The 20,860-nt window shown below is 38.2% G+C and overlaps 2 protein-coding genes and 2 long non-coding RNA genes across 4 annotated transcripts; 1 reads left to right on the top strand and 3 right to left on the bottom strand.

Annotated features, from left to right (window-relative positions):
• The first annotated feature begins 431 nt into the window (after positions 1 to 431).
• Positions 432 to 8,113, top strand: igfbp7 (insulin-like growth factor binding protein 7). Its single transcript, XM_082177607.1, has 5 exons — positions 432 to 924; positions 3,630 to 3,739; positions 5,363 to 5,470; positions 5,709 to 5,835; positions 7,987 to 8,113. Exons 1-5 carry the CDS (start codon positions 510 to 512, stop codon positions 8,004 to 8,006), a joined length of 780 nt encoding a protein of 259 aa, XP_082033733.1. The 5' UTR covers positions 432 to 509; the 3' UTR covers positions 8,007 to 8,113.
• LOC309504483 lies at positions 2,709 to 3,623 on the bottom strand. The gene is made up of 2 exons (XR_014208086.1): positions 3,375 to 3,623; positions 2,709 to 3,284 (listed from the first exon to the last, which is right to left on the bottom strand). It is a non-coding gene; the product is annotated as an uncharacterized lncRNA (long non-coding RNA).
• Positions 8,114 to 9,543: 1,430 nt separating the features above from the next.
• On the bottom strand, positions 9,544 to 10,146 carry LOC309504477. The gene is made up of 2 exons (XR_014208080.1): positions 9,929 to 10,146; positions 9,544 to 9,881 (listed from the first exon to the last, which is right to left on the bottom strand). It is a non-coding gene; the product is annotated as an uncharacterized lncRNA (long non-coding RNA).
• A 30-nt stretch (positions 10,147 to 10,176) lies between these two features.
• polr2b (RNA polymerase II subunit B) lies at positions 10,177 to 20,791 on the bottom strand. Its single transcript, XM_082177539.1, has 25 exons — positions 20,669 to 20,791; positions 20,252 to 20,324; positions 19,936 to 20,086; positions 19,728 to 19,840; positions 18,633 to 18,852; positions 18,340 to 18,498; positions 18,040 to 18,204; positions 17,737 to 17,933; positions 17,303 to 17,422; positions 16,999 to 17,185; positions 16,743 to 16,886; positions 16,494 to 16,633; positions 16,235 to 16,346; positions 15,984 to 16,138; positions 15,699 to 15,897; positions 15,384 to 15,552; positions 14,674 to 14,770; positions 14,480 to 14,574; positions 13,911 to 14,161; positions 13,621 to 13,710; positions 12,838 to 12,945; positions 11,786 to 11,899; positions 11,291 to 11,451; positions 11,016 to 11,211; positions 10,177 to 10,499 (listed from the first exon to the last, which is right to left on the bottom strand). The coding sequence occupies exons 1-25, from the start codon at positions 20,685 to 20,687 to the stop codon at positions 10,410 to 10,412; spliced, it is 3,525 nt and encodes a 1,174-aa protein (XP_082033665.1). The 5' UTR covers positions 20,688 to 20,791; the 3' UTR covers positions 10,177 to 10,409.
• Positions 20,792 to 20,860: the final 69 nt, after the last annotated feature.

Genomic DNA, 20,860 nt, shown 5'->3' with positions numbered 1-20,860 from the left:
AATAAAATAGAAATAAATCTGAATTTAATGTTTCTCTCCATGTTTGTACAACTAATTTTACTTGGATTGGAGTACATTTGAACTGAATTTGAACCACTTTTTGGTTGTAAATTGGTTAATTTTGTTAACAGTATGTTATCTATAATATCACGCTTAGTATTATTTTTACATTATATAAATGTTTATTTGTTCATTTAAATATATCTGTCACATACTTGAAAGTGGGATCCTTTGACACCCTAGCAACTATCCAAAATACCCTAGCAATCACCAAAAACTTCTTATCTAAATCCATCAAAAAACCCAATCCATTCCACTGTATCACAAATAATACCAATAACAACAGAACCACGAAATGTAAATGAGCTTCCAAAATCATTGCCAAAAAAGGAGGGTAGCCTTAGTTGTGTTGTAAGTTTATGTCCCTGCTGGGCGGGTTTTAGTACCTCCATCCCAAGCAGAGAGAAGCAGCAGACTTTGAACCAGCCTGAGACCCTCCACATCTCACCATGCTCTGCTTTCTGCTATTAACACTGTTCGCGGTGTGTTCAGCGGACCGGCTGCCCCGCAGCTGCGGCACCTGCGACCCGAGTCAGTGCGCTCCGCTGCCGGCCGAGGGCTGCTCATCCGGGACGCTGTTGGACGCGTGCGGCTGCTGCGAGCTCTGCGCGTCTGGAGCGGGAGACCCGTGCGGGGGACGCGGACCCTCGGCCAAGCGCTGCGCGTCCGGACTCGAGTGCGTCAAGAGCGACAAAGACAAGAAGAGTAAATCAGGGGTCTGCGTGTGCAAGAGCAACTATCCCGTGTGCGGCACTGATGGCGTCAACTACAACAGCGGCTGTGAGCTCAAAGAAGCAAGTGTGAAAGCAGTGAAGGAGAAAAAACCCGAAATTAAGATTCAGAACAAGGGCAAATGCGCTCAAGGTGAGATTCTTTAACATTATAAGAGCCTGTCTGCATTTATCAGTCAACACTTTAATAACTTGAATTAATAATTAAAATGTTTACATTAAATAATGCTTATCAGTAGAAGTGCATGTGGATAGAAATGTCATGAAAGTTATGATTTATATCATGGGCTATATGGGATTCCGTGTTCCTTGTCACACTTTTATTCTGGTGAATATGTGTGTATATGTATACATATTTAGTCACATACAGTCAAAATAACCCTTGAATATTTTCAAATTGCCTAGGGGGGGAACAATAATAGTGTTTGTGACAACATGCAATGCTGGAAGCCTATTATAAGCTTTTTAGCTCAACAGTGAAACAAATCATGAGGAAATGGCAAAAAAAATTATACACATTTTTTATTAATAAACTGTATAAGTAATATATGAGATTTACAAGCACATGTGACAACTTGCCCTGATAATGGAGGGCTAAAGTCACAATTCCAATTTCAGATTCTGCTGTTTTGATATGAGTCTTTACATATAACACAAAGTTAGTGCATGCAATGGATGTAATGCACAATGTATTTATGTGATGCAATGGAATTCAGACATTTCCATGGGTGTGATTTAAGCGTCCGAAAAATGTTTCGGGGCCACTGTAAACTGTTGACAAATTTTGTATACAGTGATGTTGGTTAATTCATTTTTATTTGACAACTCATTGATTAATTATGTTTCTTGGGCCCCAAACCAGAAGCAAAAAAAAAACATCATGTGCCTATGGTAATGAAAATTATAATGGCTCACTGTTTATGTAAGAACATTTAGTGTTTTGAAGTAAACGACCCGCAGCCATTTAAAGTTCAGTTTTGTATTTAATCCAGTGTAGAATTTGACCGTGAGGCTTGATATACAAGGATCAGATTGTACGTGCAGAGAAATGAAATGCTGGCCTTTCTGCACAGCTGCGTCAACAACTTTCCTACTTTAGATTCATTTTTGCCTTGTTAATGCCCTATGATCCAATCGCTCACATGATCAGCTGTCATGTGCTTAGTGTTTAGGTTTCTTTTCTTCCGGGATCCCTGTACACTGACCTGTAATACTAATGTCCTGTACTTTCTCCCTGGGACAAATAAATTGTACACACACATAATCACATATACATTGACAGTGTGTATTAAGGCAACAACGGAACAGGCCAGAGGCCATTGTTTTCACACAGGGTGGTAACGTTCTGCTATCCCTGAACAGACATGTCTGAAATTCCAGCCTCTCGGGTGGATTTTAATTAGTGAAAAGGGAGATCAGCCCTGATCAAATAGCAATGTCTCGTTTAGCAAAACACGCAGGCAGACTGTTGCTTTAAAGCAAAGTCAGACCGCTTGAATCAGTGAACCTGCATATAATTCATTATAACCGCATTCTGAGCCAGAGGATATGGAAAAGCTTCTCTAGCAGAGCTTTCTCTGAGGCTTCTGCTAATAGACCCAGAAGTTGACAATATGATAGAAGTTGAACTATGGAGAACAGTGCAGTGATTTGTTTTAACTTCACTGTAAGAAAAATCCAACGTTTTTACCGAGAAAAACTGGCGGCTGTTAGCTGTGGCTAAAATAATGTAATTATTATTCATTTAACAACATAAGGTGTAACATAAAACCCTGTACATAGCCTAACTGATAAAAACAACTAAGAAGAAATATAATTATTCAAATGAAAACCCATCAAATGTCACATGGAATTCTGAGGATGTCAGTTTACGACATTATAAGATGATTTGTTCTTTTTTTACTTATTAAAACAGTGTATTTAAAAGCTTTTTACTGTACAATTATATGAAATGTAAGGTTAGATCTGTTTTTCCCTGTTTAGTAAGGGGAGGTTTCAACAAACCGTCATTGATTCAAAGAGCTTGTGAGGTAATAATAAAGCTTGTTCAATGAAACTGAGAACCTTTGTCTATAACTTATACTTTATAACTTGTTCTTCCAGTTTACAGTGGGACAAGTTTTAATTACGATGGCTGAATGTAGGCTAAACAAATTGCAGTTTTTGTTGTTGTTGTTGTTTGCGTACCATGGATGAGAATCCTGTGGGGTTCTTACAGGTTTAACAGTAGGTCTACATATCACATTATTTCATGCTCGAGGCATTTGCATATTTTAGTGTTGATAGTATTATGACTTAGAAATTAAAGGATAAGAGCGTAAATGAACTTGTGGACAAAAAATACTGATTGGAGTTAAAATCATTTTTATAATTTTACAATTTTAGCGCTAATGTCATCTGAAGTCATTTTTAATACAGTCATTGAATTAGACACTAGATGGAATGGAAGCTCGTTTCCACTACGAAATAAAAAAAAAAGAAAAGTTATTGCAACTTTTTATCTCATAAATGTCTGACTTTATATATATTGTTTTTATTGTTTAATCGAACTTGTAGGGTGGGGGGGACAATGGCAAATTCCACTTCATGCCACTTTGATGGAAACAACATCGGAATGAATTCAAAATTCATAATGTTGTGTTCAATGGAAGAAAAAGTCATTTGACACTAATTATTTTAATTTTTGGGAGAACTATTCCTTTAGGAACAACAAGGTCATTGTCTATATTATAGTCTCTCCGTCACTGTATTGTGCAAACTCTGTCCCAGAATTCCTCACTCTTCCAGACATGCTGATAACCTTAGTGTGGCATTTTGTGTCATTCATGTCCAATGCAGGACCGGTTATAGAGACAGCTCCTGGTGAGGTCTGGAACGTGACCGGTTCACAGGTCTTCCTAAGCTGTGAAGCCACTGGGATACCGACACCTGTGCTCACCTGGAGAAAGGTAGAGAATACATTTAAAAAAGGCAGTGAATCTTTCTATATTGCTTTTGTAAATAACGTATGAGAGCTGTTATTTTTTCATGTATCAGAGCACAGGCCCAAGTCTCGTATGGAAAAGAGGAAGGATGTGTTTGTGTGTCCTGAACGGCTTCAGATATGTCAAAGGATGTCCACCTCTATGAATAACACAGCACAGAAACAATAGCACCACAAACAGGGGAGGGGTCAGGGCAGGAAGCACTTTATCAAGCATGTCATCAGCCATCACATTTTTCCATTCTAGACTGGGTTTCTCCTTAAAGATAGAATCAAAGAATTCCATGGGACTGGATTCTCCTTTGTACTGGCTCTAGAGTCATTAATATGAAAAGCCACAGCGGATAACCGGATGCAAAAAAATAACGAGGTGATTTCCCAGGAAAAAGCAAAAAGCTCATAATTAACCCCTCTCAGCTACAGTAAAACCTGAAACCCTGGGAAATATTAGTATTGTTTGCTCTAATTCATATTTTCTATCCATAAATTAGTTTAAAAAGTAATCTGGGCTGTATTTTCTTATGGGGTTTCTGATGATCAGGATGGTCATGCTTCATTAAAAGTGGAAACTAGATTATGTCCTGCCTAAAGAATTTCACCCTTGCCTCAGACTGAGAGGCCCAGGGATATTTTTATTACAGCGATGAAGCACTGTAGACCCACACTCACTCAAAAACTTCAGATCAAAGAAGGAGATTAAAAAGTTTAAGCAATAAAAACTAAGTCTGGTGGACAGAAAAAAGAAAGAGTGAGAGGATTTTGAAAAGTAAGATACATTCGCATTGCTTTCGTTTATTTTATTCTATTTAATATTGTCATCACATACAACAACGATAATAATAATAATCATTATATTTTTTATTATTAATAATAATAACAACACTAATATTACTACTAATAAAATATATTATTATTAAGAATTCAGATCATATTTTTTCCACAGAAATTGAAATGTAGATAATATAATGTCCAATGATTTATTTTTTTTATTAGAAAAAGTCAAAATAGAAGCATTTTACAGTGTTTTAGAGCTAACTTAAGTAAGCCTTATCTCAAAATATCAGTTTAATTCACCATTTACCACATGTTAAGCATTTCCAAACCTAAATGGCCCTGAGTTTAAAGGGATAGTTCACCCAAAAATGACAAAAAAAATCTTCAGAATATCTTCTTTTGTGTTTAGCAGAAGAAAGAAATTCACACAGCTTTGGAACAACTTGAGGGTGAGTAAATGACAAAAATGACAGAATGACAAAATTTAAATTTTTGGGTGAACTATCCTGATTTCAGATGGCTGTTGTTTATCATGGCAGCATATAAAACTGCAATACATCATCTAGTTTAAGATTTATTGTGTCTGGTTCCACATGTGGTTATAGTTAAGAGAAAAAAAACATTGCTTATCTGTACAAATTAAACATTTCGTCTTGTAGAGTCTGGTGAAACTTAGTCACGCAGAACCACAGAACGAACAAGCTGTAATCTGCTGCAAAATCATGTGCTTAGCGATTTATATGGTGAAATTTGTTCTGCATTAACCCACAGAGTGTATAAGTCAAACTCTTTATGGCTGTTGTGATTCTCATAGGTATCTGACAGCAAAGGAAAGTATGTGCCGCTCCCAGGAGACAAAGACAACCTGGCCGTCCAGACCCGTGGAGGCCCGGAAAAACATGAGGTTACTGGCTGGGTGCTAGTAAGTTTGTTTTTTGACTAAATATAAACTCTTAGCTTATCTTTCCACAAGCTTTCTGCTACAAGTTACGAGTGATGTTTATTGTGCAACACAAAACCGTTACTTACAGCATTTATTGGCAGCGCTGCTCCAAAAGCATAGGCTCATCTCAAGTTACATTTGTTTGGAATTCTCTGCACTTATCGAAACATTCAGAACAGATTGGATGAAAACTACGACTGATGGCCATCTGTTGCAGATATCTCCTCTTACCAAGGATGAGGACGGCTCCTACGAGTGTCACGCCAGCAACATCAAGGGCGAAGCATCGGCAGTGGGTATCATCCACGTGGTGGATTCCATCAATGACATTCCTCCCAAGAAGGGTGAGTGAGTGCAGTTGAACCACAGTTGACTTATCTGCAATAAATCAGTCCATTTGCACCTACTTCATGCTTTAGGATACATAAAAGACATTTGCATTAGTAGAGAATGCGTGCTGCACATGGCTGTATTGAACATGTCCCATCATGCCAAGCTGTGTTTTCTTGGCCCACATCACCTGCCAGTTCCCTGTCAGCAAGATGGTTGCAGTGACAAGTTTCTACTGTTGCGTTGCAACAGCCCATAAATCAACTTGCTAAGGAACGTTCTCTGGTTTTCAGCCAATCAACATGTTGCTACACTTAAGGCATGCTCAATAGAGAGCCTAAAGGGGGTCGCACACGGGACGCGCAGCTCAGCGCCGCGCCACGTCTTTTAAATTCGAACACATTATTCTCTATGAGAGTACACACACCGGCGGCGCCTTTCGGCGTCTGTCCGCGGCGGCTCAGGACCGTGTTCAAAATCCTGCTGCGCCACAGAGCGCCATTTACATAGTTTTATATTAAATTTACATTATGTGTCTCAAATCGTAGTTAATGTATATACGGACTTCACCATGTGCTGCAATATACATTTAGTTTTTGTCAAAATTGTTGATGTTATCGGAGTTTCAGGTGAGAGTTGTCCTAGACGTGGCGCTGAGCTGCGCGTCCGGTGTGCGGCCGCCTTAAGTCCCTCCCCTTCCGGTTGACCACCATGGGACCTTATTTCGGAAAAATATTGTATGGTAGTCAATGGCGAGAGACAACAAATATTTTGATCTCGTTTGAATTGTGCCCTGAATTACACATATGATGTTTGTCAATTTAAAAGATACATTTTAAAGTCAAGAAAGTCGCAGTTTGATGTAAAACTGTTGAGGTATAAGACTGTGAAAATACGTAATTACAAAGACTACAAACCCAAAAGGCGCACATGTGACGTCATACCTTTTCTCTCAATGAATGAAGCTAACTTTACTGAAGCTAACGTCTGTCATTTTTTCTATAGTCTTGCGTTATAATCGTAACGTTACGCCGTCATGCCTGAGTGTTTTGTACCAGACTGCACACATACGTTATTGGTGACATACATAGTGCGAGATGAGAGATGTAGTTCATTGAGCGATTTTCACATAAAACTAAATGTTACTCTTCTGTTTCATGACAAACTGCGACTTTCTTGACTTTCATAATTATCTTTTAAATTGACAAACATCATATGTGTAATTCAGGGCACAGTTCAGACGGAATAAAAATATAAGTTGCATGTCTCTCGCCATTGTCTACTATACATATTTTTTCCGAAATAAGGTCCCATGAGCCGGAAGCGGAGGGGAGGGACTTAGGATCTCTATAGGGCACAGCTGATAGGTCCCTGCTGTATTTAGTAGCCAATGAGCTCGCTGATCAACCTTCAGATACTTGGTTAGCATTTACTGTAGAAGTTGCAGCGCACTTTCAGAAACCCTCCACCTTCCCCAGCTCCACCTGTATAGATCTGCTACAGATAGGCCTAATTCACGTATGCTATTTTGTACGGCAGCAATTTCAATAGATCTTATGCACCAGAGAAACAAGCCTGCAGCCATCTTTAGAATATTCTCTTTGAACTTCCGGTTTTGCGGACGCTCTGTATATCTCTATGGTATCGCTGTGAGGAGTAATTAACTGGTGAAGTGGATTTACTTATTGTAAAGTTAATAAAAGTTATCATGTGGATTGTAATGTTTAAAGCAGATGTCTTAACAAATGTCAGTAGATGTCATTTTAAACGAGCCGTTCTTTCAAAAATACGCAAGATCACTGTGAAAATACAGACCGGAAGACAAAAGACAACAAGCACAGCGCTGAAAAGGGGCGGGGCTAAATAAGGTCTATAAATATCCATGGCCTTGCCAAACACTCAGAGTTGTAATGGCAGAACTAAAATTAAAATGAAAACTGGAAATATAAAAATAAAAGCAAATTCAAAATATTAATACATAGGCCTACTATAATAGCATAAATAATACTAAAATAACACTGTTTAAATCTTAATCTGTTCCTCACATACAAGATTTGGAATATAGCACACAAGTCATATGAACTACAATAATTATTTTTGTGCAGCAAACTACAAAACTGTTAAGACTTCATTGTCATTGGTGTCTCTTGTCTGTTTGTATGCAGTGAAGGATAGCAGGCTGTAAGAGGACGCGTGGACTCTGACTGAGATGAATCGCACTACGTCTGTGCACTGAGGACAAGCACGTAGCATCTAGTGTAATCACTGCTCACACACACACCGCCTGAAACACAAACAGCAACTCGCACGTGGGCACTTTATTTTATAGAAGTTGTTCAGGCACACTCACAAAAAACCAGACCCCGACATTTCTCCTTTTGTTTTCTTTAAAGGAGAACTCTGTAACTCTAGCGAACTCTAGTCACTTCTTCGCTGATTTTCCCTTTTGTTGTCGCATGTTTTCCCCACGAGCTCCCCCTACAGCTGTGGGGGGGCGTATATTTCACAACACAGTCGTAAAAAACTCACTTGCGGCGGCCTCCTCCCCCTCTCTACCGCTGCTCATGTGCGTTTGTTTTGATCGGAGCAAGCCAACTGTATCGCGTGGAGCTATGTCTACCGAGGTGGGTAATCTGGTAATACATCATACATGCGTGTGTGTTTATGTCGAATTGCCGTAAAGCAATTTGTGTTTCGCGCTCGTTCTCGTTCTAGTTCTCGCTTCTCACGAGACTTCCAATTTCACTTTGCCGGGACGGCAGTGCGCAAGTTGCAAGGTTGGTTTTCCGCCTGGGAACGCTGGGGGGAGCGGGGAAAGTCACCAATATCACCAGAACAGGTTGTTTAACCATCCAAATGATTTCTAGACAGTTTTATTAAGTTAAAAAAGTTACCAAGTTCTCCTTTAACTCACTCTACAATCTGTCTGCCCGCAGAACAACTTCGATACTGTAAAGCGCCGTATGGGACGACCATCAGATTGATTTTCCAAGAGATACTCTCGCTCATACACATCTCCATGCAAACATTCACACTGTGTCCTAACCATAGACTGTAAAAGGTCCTAACCAGACGCGAGGCGACAATATTCCAGCGCAGCGACAAATAATTTGTAAAAACCCACAGCCAATCAGAACAGTGTGTGGGCGGAGTCTCGCGACAAGTGCACAGTGTCAGATTAATCTTGACAGCAGCACTCGCAAGAAAATGCAACATAGTAGGCAACATAATCAAATTCACAAATATTACACCATTTAAACATTATTAAAAATACATGGGATTAATCTTGTTTGTTCACAGTTTGAACGTTCTTGTTTCCATTTGTTTAATTTCAAGATCTGAGGTGAATTAGCCTATCCATTGCTGGTTTTACAGCTAAGTTACAAAGCTGGGAGCACTAAATGATATTCAAAGTCACATTACACGCTTTTACATTAAGTAAAGCACATAAACAGTAGCCTACCTGAGATTATCTTTGCCAGACTTTTTGTTTGTTGTTCCATCCGCGACGTCGCAGAAAAATAGAAACCGTTTCTGAATCGTCGCGTGTCGCCGTCGCAGCTGGTTAGGACAAAAACTCTGATTTACATGGAAAAGATACCTTTTATCGCGCGTCGAGTTAAGGCATGCACACTGAATGCATTTGAGGCACTCAAATATCTCGTCTTCACTTAACTTATGCATGCTTTGCGTGTTTGTAGGGGATACAAATATTGTACTAATTTCTTTAGTTTTCTATTTTGTTTTTGATTGACGTCAATGGTGCTGAATGAACAACTTATTTTGAACGTCAACTGTATTTATGCACAAACTTTTGGACGCGGTCCCTTCAAGGTTAAATTAAAACAAAAAGCTTTAAGACGACTACTTAATCTAAATCAGAGTTGCCCAAACGTTTTGCAATAAAGGGCCACAAATCTAACTTGATTGAGGGCCATGAGCCGTAGGTAAATGTTTCATTATATCTAACTACATTATATGAAAATGTAAAGCTCACTTATACCTGCCTTTAAATGCAAAAGATAAATTAAATCAAACCAACAGAGGGAAAAAAAGACACCTTTTCAGCTTATGGCATGACAAGTTCACTAAACAAATCACAAACACTGTAGTTCAGTGGTTTAGATTAAGTTTCTGGGATTTAAGAATTAAGAGCTCATTTATCACTGCTATAGACTTCCTTCTATTCTGTTGGTTTCTAAACTGCAGTAGAATTAAGTGTTGTCCTCTAAAAGTCTGAACATCTAATGCATTTGTTTGTATGTTTTGATATTTGTATACCACCAATGAATAAAGATGTACTTTGAGAGGCATGGAGTTTGTGGTGTCTGTGCAAAAAAAACTAAGCAATTAAATCTTGATGAGCACATCATTTATTTTATTTAAAAAAAGAAGCTTTATTTTATTCTAGGTTGAACAGCCAAAACACCTGTTTCAGAACTATAACAACATATGAAAAACAACAAAAACATAAAAAGTTCACAAGCCCAGCAGCTACCGCAGGAAGTGCTGTTGGGATCCATTCAAAATCATTTTCACTATGATTTGCTCCTGGTTCCTGTTTTCCATTATTCATCAGTGTGGTCGTTTAGCTGGTCATCATCCGTGGGGCAATGCTCATAGACATCAGCTCCTGGAATAAGAGCTTACAGGCGTACGGCATCCTCACCAGAGAGATCTGAAAGAACAGAGCAGAGGAAGGGGTCATGAAAGAGCTCATTTTAACATCTTGAATAGGAGTTCTATAATATGCTCATTAGACCATTTAAAGTAAAAGCTCATGGCTTGCTACTGGTGGGAATTGAACCAAAAACCATCCCTGAGCCTTTAAAGTCTCAATAAAATAGAGAAGTAGAGACAGATCTTTTCTTCTGTATAGTGATTAACAGAGTGAAAATGATTATCAAAAAAAGAAGAAATTCTTGGTTCAATCAATGGGTTGTTGATCGGATTGAGGCAGATCTCAATGCAAACTTGTAGCATATTGTGAGAAAGGGGTGGGTTTAAGCAGACTTAATGATTGGAGAAGTCTAGCATATGTCAACAGAGAGAGGTCTCGAAAGAGTTGTGCATAGATAAATCATTCACAATATAATCAATAACATTTTTTTTTATAAATTATAGCGTGAAATTAAATTTTTTACCAACTTTTGACCACTTGACCAAGTAAGACTGGATAATAGCTGTTTCTCACCTGTGTCTTGTTGCGGCAGCCCCTGCACTCATAGGTGTGCGTGCGGGTGTTTGCGATGGCCATGAGGCCGCACAGGTTGCAGACGTGGACCTGGTACGGGTCAGAGGCCTCAAAAAGCCTCTCTTTTAGGAACTGAGCGGCACCGTGAGCGATCTGACAATCACGTTCCATCTCTCCAAAACGCAGCCCACCATCACTGGAGGAAAGAAAACAGTTAAGATCTGATAGGTGATTTACACATAAAAATAGCTAGCATAATAGTGCTGCCATCTCACCGTGATCTACCCTCCATGGGCTGTCTGTTGAGGATCTGGACCGGACCACGGGCCCTGGAGTGGATCTTATCATCCACCATGTGCTTTAGACGCTGGTAGTATGTGGGTCCGATGAAGATCTGTGAGGTGAGCTTACGGCCAGTGAAGCCATTATACAAAACCTGCAATAATAAATACTACCATTAGAACCACGTTTCAACACATCTAATGCATTCTTAAAGTAATAGTCCACCTAAAAATTTTAATTCCGTCATTTACACACCCTCACGTCATTGCAAACCTGTATGACTTACTTTATTCAGTGGAACATAGAAGATGATATTTTGAAGTCAATGGGAACCGAAACTGTTTGGTTGCCAAGATTCTTCAAAATATCTTCTTTTATGTTCCACAGAAGAAAGTCAAACCGGTTTGGAACTACATGAGGATGAGTAAATGATGACAGAATGCTTATTTTTGGGTGGACTGCCACATTGGCAGGTAGGAGCTCTTCACCTCATTGCCTCTCAGATGGTAACCGTATTCTGACAGCAGGTTGGAGACCTTTTGTACATTCACAGCATCGTTGAATGGCGTGGCATCACCAATCTCTCCTTTGTTAGCAGACACCTGAATTGAAAAGGAAATAAAGTGTTCTGAACTGCATATTTAACACACAAATGACTAGGGTTGTGAATCAAGAATTGGTTCTTATTCAGTGTAATGGAACCGAATTATGGTTTTGTTATTGATTCAATTGATGGTTGAATTGCATGCAAAAAGTATGCAAAAGTATGACGACTAGTATATAGTTTGATTTCTAAACAATTGGCTCTTATGAGTTAACACTCACAAAGACTCTCAAATCAAGTCTCAAACTCATGAGTTATTGGTTCAAATCAGTCTAAAAATTGAACAAATAAAAAAAAGATGTTATGTCAACCTTTAAAAGAACTGAGAACTGTTATTGAGTTTTGTACTAGACGTTTGAGTTAGAAATGGTTATAGTTAAAGATTAAAAGGCATTTATAACATCTTTGTTTTGTTAAAACAATAAATAAATAAAAAATCATTAACTACATTAAATAACATGAACAATGGAAAAAAAATTATACTTCTTGGTTAATGTTAATTTCAACATTTACTAATAGACTTTTAAAATCAAAGTTATCTCTGTTGATATTTAATGGACCTGAGATAACAAGAAATAATAAATGACCAGTTGTATTTTTATTAACATTAACAAAGATTAATAAATACTGTAACAAACGTATTGCTCATTGTTATTTAATGTTAATTAATGCATTAACTAACATTAAGTAATGGGTATTTATTGTAAAGGCTTACCAAGAAGTACATGTGCATTGATAGGCATAAAAACATCTTTGTTTTGTATATATATATGATTAACTGTGGAATGTGTAATCATTACAAAACTATTTAAATATATACTTTGTAGGACACTTTTCTGAACACATGTTCCCAGAATAAACATCTGTCAGTAATGTAGACAACGAGTTGGAAAGAGAAGCACGATACGCAGTATTAGGAGCAGAAAACCAAAGTACCTTCCCTTGCAGACACTCGATCAAATGGCCGACTGTCATTCTGGAAGGGATGGCGTGAGGGTTGATGATGATATCTGGGGTGATTCCTTCACATGTGAATGGCATGTCCTAAAGAGGAAAATTCACACAGCTCAGGTCAGACACACACTGCATCTGCGTTTGGGTTTCATAGTGACTGTTTACAATGCCTTCAGCTGTAAGAGTCTATGCTATCATAAGCTGTTTAAGAGCCACATCCTGTGTACAAACCTTCAACTGCAGGCTAGTTTAAACAAAGCTAGCAAAAGCATACACATTCAGTCTCGTTTACAGTAAAAATGAGCACTACAACATTGCATCTCCCATTACACAAGTTGAGTCAGTAAGACTTTTTAAAAAATACTTTAATACTTTTATTCTGCAAGGATGCCTTAAATTGATTCAAAATGACAAAATATTTGTATTTCAGAAAATGCTGCTTGTTTGAACATTCAATTCAAAGTACCACGGCTTCCACAAAAATATTATAATAAGCAGAACATCTGTTTAAGCATTAATAAGAAATGTTTCTTGAGCATCAAATCAGCATATTAGAATGATTTCTGAAGGATTATGTGACACTTAAGAATGGAGTAATGATGCTGAAAATACAGCTTTGCCATCACAGGAATAAATTACATTTTGAAATAGAAAACAGTTCATTTAAACTGGAATATATTACAGTTTTGTTATATTTTGCATGAAATAAATGCAGCCTAGGTGAGCAAAAAAATCATACCGACCCCAACGGTAGCGTACACTTACCTCTTGTCTGTACTGGATACCGCAGGTACCCTTCTGACCGTGACGACTGGCAAACTTGTCTCCGATTTGTGGTATACGAACTGAACGGACCTGCACAAGACAATTTACATTTATGCATCTGCACTAAAAGTGTTTATTAATAAACAAATTTTATGCTGATCTTTGAAAGAAAAAAACAACAGCATTTGGGTTTGGAACTACTGAGTGTAAATAATGTTCATGTTTGAGTGAAATATTCCTTCAAGATTGGCAAAAAAAATAAAATAATTCAGATTCAAATCAGTACATACTCTGATTTTGCAAAACTTGTAACCCTCCTGGTTTAGCGTGACCATGACTTGATCAACGATTCCGGTTTCGCTGGTGCGCAGGAACGTGCTGCAGTCTCTCTTAGTGTAGCGACGGTTGGTGCTATCCAGCTCATCATCATTCTCGGGAAGAGTCACGGTTTTGCCAATGATGACGTCCTCACCAGACACACGCACACCGGGAGCTATCAAACCATCGTCATCCAACTTGTCATAGATGGCATGTCGCATGCCTTTAGAGAAAAAAGAAATGTTAATAACACATAGCTTGCAGAAAGGTTCTGTAACACCTTGTTCTAGCGAAGCATGATGTAATAAAACATCAAGCAATAAATCACATCTCCATTTTAATCTGAAGATTTTCAGCAAATATCAACAGTATTGCACAAGATATTCAAACTGAAAACTCATTGGACCCCAAATGTAGACAAATATAATATATTTTGTTGCTTCATGCAGTAGAGGACAGAAAAAAAATAATGTAATGCTACAAATATGCAGCATTGCCACTTCCTAGGATGAAGAGAAGAGTAAAATCACTAGAATTGCACCTTGACAGGTCTCTCGGGTGGGTTTCTCAAAGATCTCCTCCTGGTCAAAGCCTTTCTTAGATTCCTGTTCCTTGTACGAGCGGTAGAACACAGACCTGAGATAACAGACAGTTTAATCAAAACTTGAACTTTGTGAAAAGAAATTAAGCATAGTTTCACATTGATTTTGACAGCTAAATTCTAGTATCAGATACCTGAAGAATCCACGATCCACAGCCGAACGGTTCATGATGACAGAATCTTCCTGGTTGTATCCAGTATATGATGCAATAGCCACAATGGAATTGATACCTTTTAAGAAAAATGGGCATACATATTACAGTTTTTGAGGTTAAATGATGTCTGAATCATTGATAAACTACTGTTCAAAAGTTTGAGGTTGGTGACATTGTTTTTTTTAAGTCTCTTATGCTCACCAAGGATGCATTTATTTGGTCAACATACAGTAAAAAGAGTAATATTGTGAAAATAACTTTTCTTTATTAATAAAATTTAATCATTTCTGTGATGGCAACAGCCATTTCTACAGTCTTCAGTGTCACATGACCCTTCAGCAATCATTCTAATATGCCGATTTGGTGGTCAAGAAACATTTCTTATAATCAATGTTGAAAACAGTTGTGCTGCTTCATATTTTTGTGGAAAGAGTGATAATTTTTTTCAATGTTGCTTGATGAAAGAAGAGCATTTATTTGAAATGGGAATCTTTTGTAACATTATAAATGTCTTTACTGTCACTTTTGATCAATTTAACATGTCCTTGCTGAATGAAAGTATTAATTTATTTATAGAAAAAAATGTAATTAAAAATTAAAAAAAATTATATATATATCTAACTCCAAACCTTTGAATGGTAGTGGAGAACCAGATAGAGCACTACTGTTTAATGTAAGAAATAGATTACCTGCCGGCAGCTCTCTGAAACGTAGATACTCCATAGAACGAGTTGTGACTAAGGGTTTCTGGGGGTAGTAGAGCACATGTGCCAGGGTATCCATTCGCACATGGAAGTTGGTGATGTAAACTCCCATGGCTTGTTTACCCATAGCAGACTGGTACGTGTTTCTGGGAGACTGTAAACATCATTTAGACACTTTATTATGCAAGTTCTTCATAGTTATACTTGAGAATTTGCAGGGTTGCAGATGTTAAAATTCTCTAAAATGTTCATATATCCACAATACTGCATGTTGTAAATAGGTATTATATGGGGCGGTACCTGGTTGTGATCAGGGAAAGGAATAATGGATGCACAGACACCCAAAATCATGGACGGGTGGATCTCACAATGCGTGTAGGTGGAGCAATAAGCCACGCCCTTCTCCTGAAGGTCATCGGGGGTCATGGCCAACATTACAGTTTCCTCCTCTAGTGTGTCAATATATTCAACCACACCACTGGCTACCAGGTCCTGCCAACTACACAGGAGACAGATACTCTGTTATAGAGGAACAGGAAGAATCTGAAGCCAGTCTGAGATGATATTCTTCACATATGTATGTACCTGTAGTTGTTGTACTCTCTCTCTTTGAGCTGGTCAATGTGTCGTCTCTTAAGCAGAAGTTTCTGTTTCTCCACAATAAGCAGCGGACGGCAGATCCTACCAGCGTCTGTATAGATCCTGATCTCCCTCTCACGAATGTCTCTGATCATTGACACCTGGACCATGATGAAAACAAGATCACAATTAGGTGCTGTACACGAAATAAATGTTAAACTGGAGTGGTGCAAAAACAGGGAAAAGAGATGTCACACCTCAGACACGATGATGTCCATCTGTCTCCTCAGCTTCCGTAGAGTGTTCATCAGCTGCTCAGGGTCTTTGTGAATACCCACCCAGCAACCGTTCACAAAAATCTTAGTTGCACTAAAAGGAACAAATACAAATTATATTGTATAAATTAAATAAATAAAAAATATGAACAGCATTGCACAATCACAAAATGTTTCACTTGTAAAGCGTGTCGATTTCAATGGTGTGGTGCTGCCCCCTATAGAACAGGATGACACTCACTCTGCAATGGCAGCAGGGGAGATTTCCTCCAGGTTCTCCATGCTCCACTCCTCCAAGAACTCCAGGATGGGGGACGGCTGAGATCCCACAGAGATGTAGGCCATGAGAGCTAGATTCTTTACCAAACCTACAGCATGGCCCTGCAACAAAACAATTACACTCCATCTTAATTACCTTCAGCAATTACACTCCACCTCAATGAAAACTTGAGCTTACATTCACATGCATACTAGTGTTCAAGGGTCCTACCTCTGGGGTCTCAGCAGGGCACACCATACCCCACAGTGTGTTATGAAGCTGCCTGGGTTTGGCCAGCTTGCCGTCTCGTCCAATAGGCGAGTTTACGCGGCGCAGGTGGGAAAGAGTGGAGGCGAAAGTCAACCTGTTCAACACCTATAAACAAAAAGACAATGAGGACAGTTTAAAAACTGTTAGCAAAAAAGTGTAATAAATGTATGCATTTGTACAGAGTAGAGAAAAAGAAGGAAAAATAAGTAAACATCACCTGAGATACTCCAGCTCTGGCCTGATGGGCTTTCTTCACATCCCCCCAGTTGCCTGTGGCCAGGGAGTACTTGAGTCCGTCAGAAATGATGCGGGTCTTAATGGCCAGCTCAAGATTAAAGTCCTTCCCCCTGTCAATAAACTTCTGTGCATAGATCCTGATCTCCTTCAACAGGTTCTTGAACATTCTGGGAAAAACACATGTATAGATTTCAATTTTGGATGTGATGTCACCTTAAAACATGCACAAGCATTATTTTATTAATGCACCTTGAGTGCTTAATTAAAGTTTTTTTGATTCTAACCCTCTGAAAAGGAACGCAAGCAAAGGTCCAGCAAGATCAAGCCTCTTGTTGCCATAGTGATCTCTGTCATCCAGCTCTCGTCTGCCCAGAGCAGCCAACAGTAGTCTGTGAACCATGTAACTAAATAAAGAGAAAGCAATCAGTTTGTACATGCATTACACAAAATATTAAAAATTAAGTAGAAATTTGTGTGTATACATATATACTCACACATATACATGCATACACACTTTTTACTAAAGACAGTTTAATTTGTGATAACATGCTGAATTTTTTTTTGATTTTGATCAGAAATACAGTAAAAATAAAACACATTAAATTGTATTTTGTTTAGTATTTTTACCGTATTTTTTTCTATAATATGTTTTCAAAATGTTACGGACCACAAATGTAGAAGTGTAAGACAACAGGACACACTCATAAAGCCATTTTACCCTAGAAAATAAGCTTTCTTGGTCTCGCAGAAATCTGATACACCAACATGTGGCAAGACCTCCTTCTGCAAAACCTCTTTAGCATATTTGATTCTTCTCTCTTTGGTGACACCAGGTTTAGCCCCTCTGGAGCCAATGAAGTTCAGAGCCACATTCTGTTCCTGAATCACAAAGGCCTCGTCCAAAGATGGCTTTACCTGGAGGGGGAAAAAAGCAGAGTACGCCGTTTTTACAAATTAAATCGTACTTCTAAGGGAAAACTCTACTAATCAAAAGAGTGCTTGTACATTTAAGGTGACATACCATCTCCATCATCTCAGGATCATCAAAGTCATAAATTATGTGTTCAAGGATGTCTCTATCAGACACAAATCCCAAAGCACGGAACACAATGATGATGGGAACTTCCTGCCGGATGTACGGCAGAGTGGAAACAATCCTCTGGCCGATGGCACTTTTCTTAACTCCCTGGGCAGAAGGAAAAACATATAAGAAAATAGATCCACAAGATTCAGAGCAAAAATAGTTAATGTATCCAAAAACCACACAACTTGGCTCAATCTGCAAGTGAAATACTTGCTTTTACAGTCAGGAGATACTGACCTGTCCTCCACGGGCCATCATGCTGACCCAGATGGTGCTGGTGGGTCTGGAGGAGTTCTCCAGACATGACCTGCACTCTCCAGTGTAAGCATACTTGGAGTCTTTCTTGGCAAACACATACACTGTGTTAGTGGCCATCTTCTCTTGAGCAATCAGGACCTGGACAAATGACAGAACACATTGATTTAAAACACAATTTATGTTATACTGCAAATGACCAATTATTTGCACAAGAAAAAAAAAAATTCACAAACAAATTAATTATGCGATTGTGTGTGTAACTTAAAACCAACCTTCTCTGAACCATTGATGATGAAGTAGCCTCCAGGGTCCAGTGGGCATTCGTTCAACTCACAAAGATCACGATCTGTCAGGCCGCTCAGCAGACAGTACGTGGAACGGAGCATGATGGGAATTTTGCCTATAAACGTTTTCTGATGCTGCGTCTGCTGTTGCTCTTCTCCATCCTTTATGATAGTCTTTGTGATGTCCACATACAGAGGGGCGGAATACCTGCAAGTCACAGCGTGCATTCAGATACACTGCCTGCTCTTGTGAAACCTGTGGGAGTCGGACTTTTAAAGTACACACTAAAACATGCAACTTAAGAATGCTGGCTACTATAGCATATTTAATGCACACATTTATAAGGTCTCAAAATTATCAACAGGATCAAAACTTTGATGTTGTACAAAATCTATTACATGATTTCTGTTGTCTGACAGTTCTTTCTGTATCAGCAAGTAAATAGGCTTTTAGTATAATTCTAAAAACATCCCCCTTGTACATGTTTTTACTGTGAAATCTTTTACCTGATTTGTATAGTTAACTTATATATTGTTAGTAATATTTCAAGATGAACACTCACTGGACTGAAGTAACTTACTTTCCATGATTACCCATACAATTTTTTTATAGAGAAAGAAACAAATGATACATCAGGCTTTTGAGGAGCATTTATTTGTGGATCTAGTAATCATTGTATCGCATTATATTGTATGTTTTACATTAAATGTACAAACCATCACTAATAAAAACTTAGCATTTAAATACTATCTTACTAAGACTTATTATTAGGAGATATAGAGTAACCACTGATATCTATATGCACTTTATGAAAGTAGATCAGATCAAAGATCTCATTGATTGATTTTATAACCTATCAGAATTTTCATTTTACTTTGTTCATTTACTTTTTGCTTTTTTTTTTTTCTCCTCAAGTACGATCTACATAATCTCCTATATCATACGTTATATGAGCCATAAAAGCCTGATCTATCAAATATGATACTCAACAAAAAACATAAAAAAATTAAAGTTATATATTTTTTCATACGTCAGGCTTTACAGGGTTAAACTGCTCTCAAACACTGAAGGACATCACTCACGTGAGATTACGGAGTCTGGCTTCGTTTGGCATCATAGGTGAGGGAGCACCATCTCTTTCCCAGTGAGTGGGTTTGGACAGGTAGATTTGCTCAAACTTCAGCAAGTACCGAGGCTGCAGAAAATAAATCAAATCAAAATCAGTCAATTCATTTTTAGAGAGTCTCATAAACGCATATATGATATCAGACATCGAATCAAATCACTCACCGGTTCCTCCACCTCTCCAGATGTGTGCTGGGCCTCAGCCTGCAGGTCAATGGGTGGAGCATCCTCCACAATCCTCTGCACAGACATCTGGATGAACTCATCGAATGAATCCAGCTGCTGTCGCACCAAACCTTTTTCATCAAAATATGAGCTGGAAAGAGAAATGTGACAAGAAACTAGCAAAGCAATGTCAATAAAGTTTAAGATTTATCTTATTACCTATTATACTGCATAGATAGATAGATAGAATTAAGGTTAAATTCAAGTTATAGCACAAAAGCAATAATGGCAGCTATTCAACAGGTTTTTTCTTTACCTGATAACAATCCAACAGGCCTCCTGCCACAGATCAGGGGTGATTTCATCCTCATCTTCATCATATTGGATATCTACAATAATTACAGAACTTAAAGTTATTTACTTACACAGAGTTAATACACGGAGTGCAAAACAACATTGTTGCTGACAAATTATGCTTACTAACAAATGCATTAACTTCACTCTATAAATCTAAAATGGAAGACACTCATTAAATACTTGTTCTAGATACAAAGGTAGAATTATTATAATATTAAGTTTGTTTTTCTTAACATGCCCATTTGCGACAAAGCTAACCTTAGCCTGTTAGCCAATAACGTTGTGTTAACGCTTGAAACTATAGTTTCTAACCACACATTTCACAGTAATAAAACAATAAATAAACACGTATTGCACTTATATCGCCAAAACATACCTTCGTCTTGATCATACATGATATTTACTGGTGAAAAACTTAATTTCTGTTTAAACTAAAAGGAGGCTATCCGCGCACCCCACTGAACGGCGCTTTATGTCTGCGGCTGCACAGTATGATGAACACAAACGGCTACAGAATTATACGTCACTTCCGGACAAGTGTTTTTATTTTATTTATACACAAGCATTT

This window comes from Leuciscus leuciscus (genome assembly GCF_965113295.1).
Source record: "Leuciscus leuciscus genome assembly, chromosome: 8".
NCBI classification, from domain to species: Eukaryota; Metazoa; Chordata; class Actinopteri; order Cypriniformes; family Leuciscidae; genus Leuciscus; species Leuciscus leuciscus.
The sequence above is the reverse complement of the archived record's forward strand: the minus strand, read 5'-3'. Positions and strand labels throughout refer to the sequence as shown.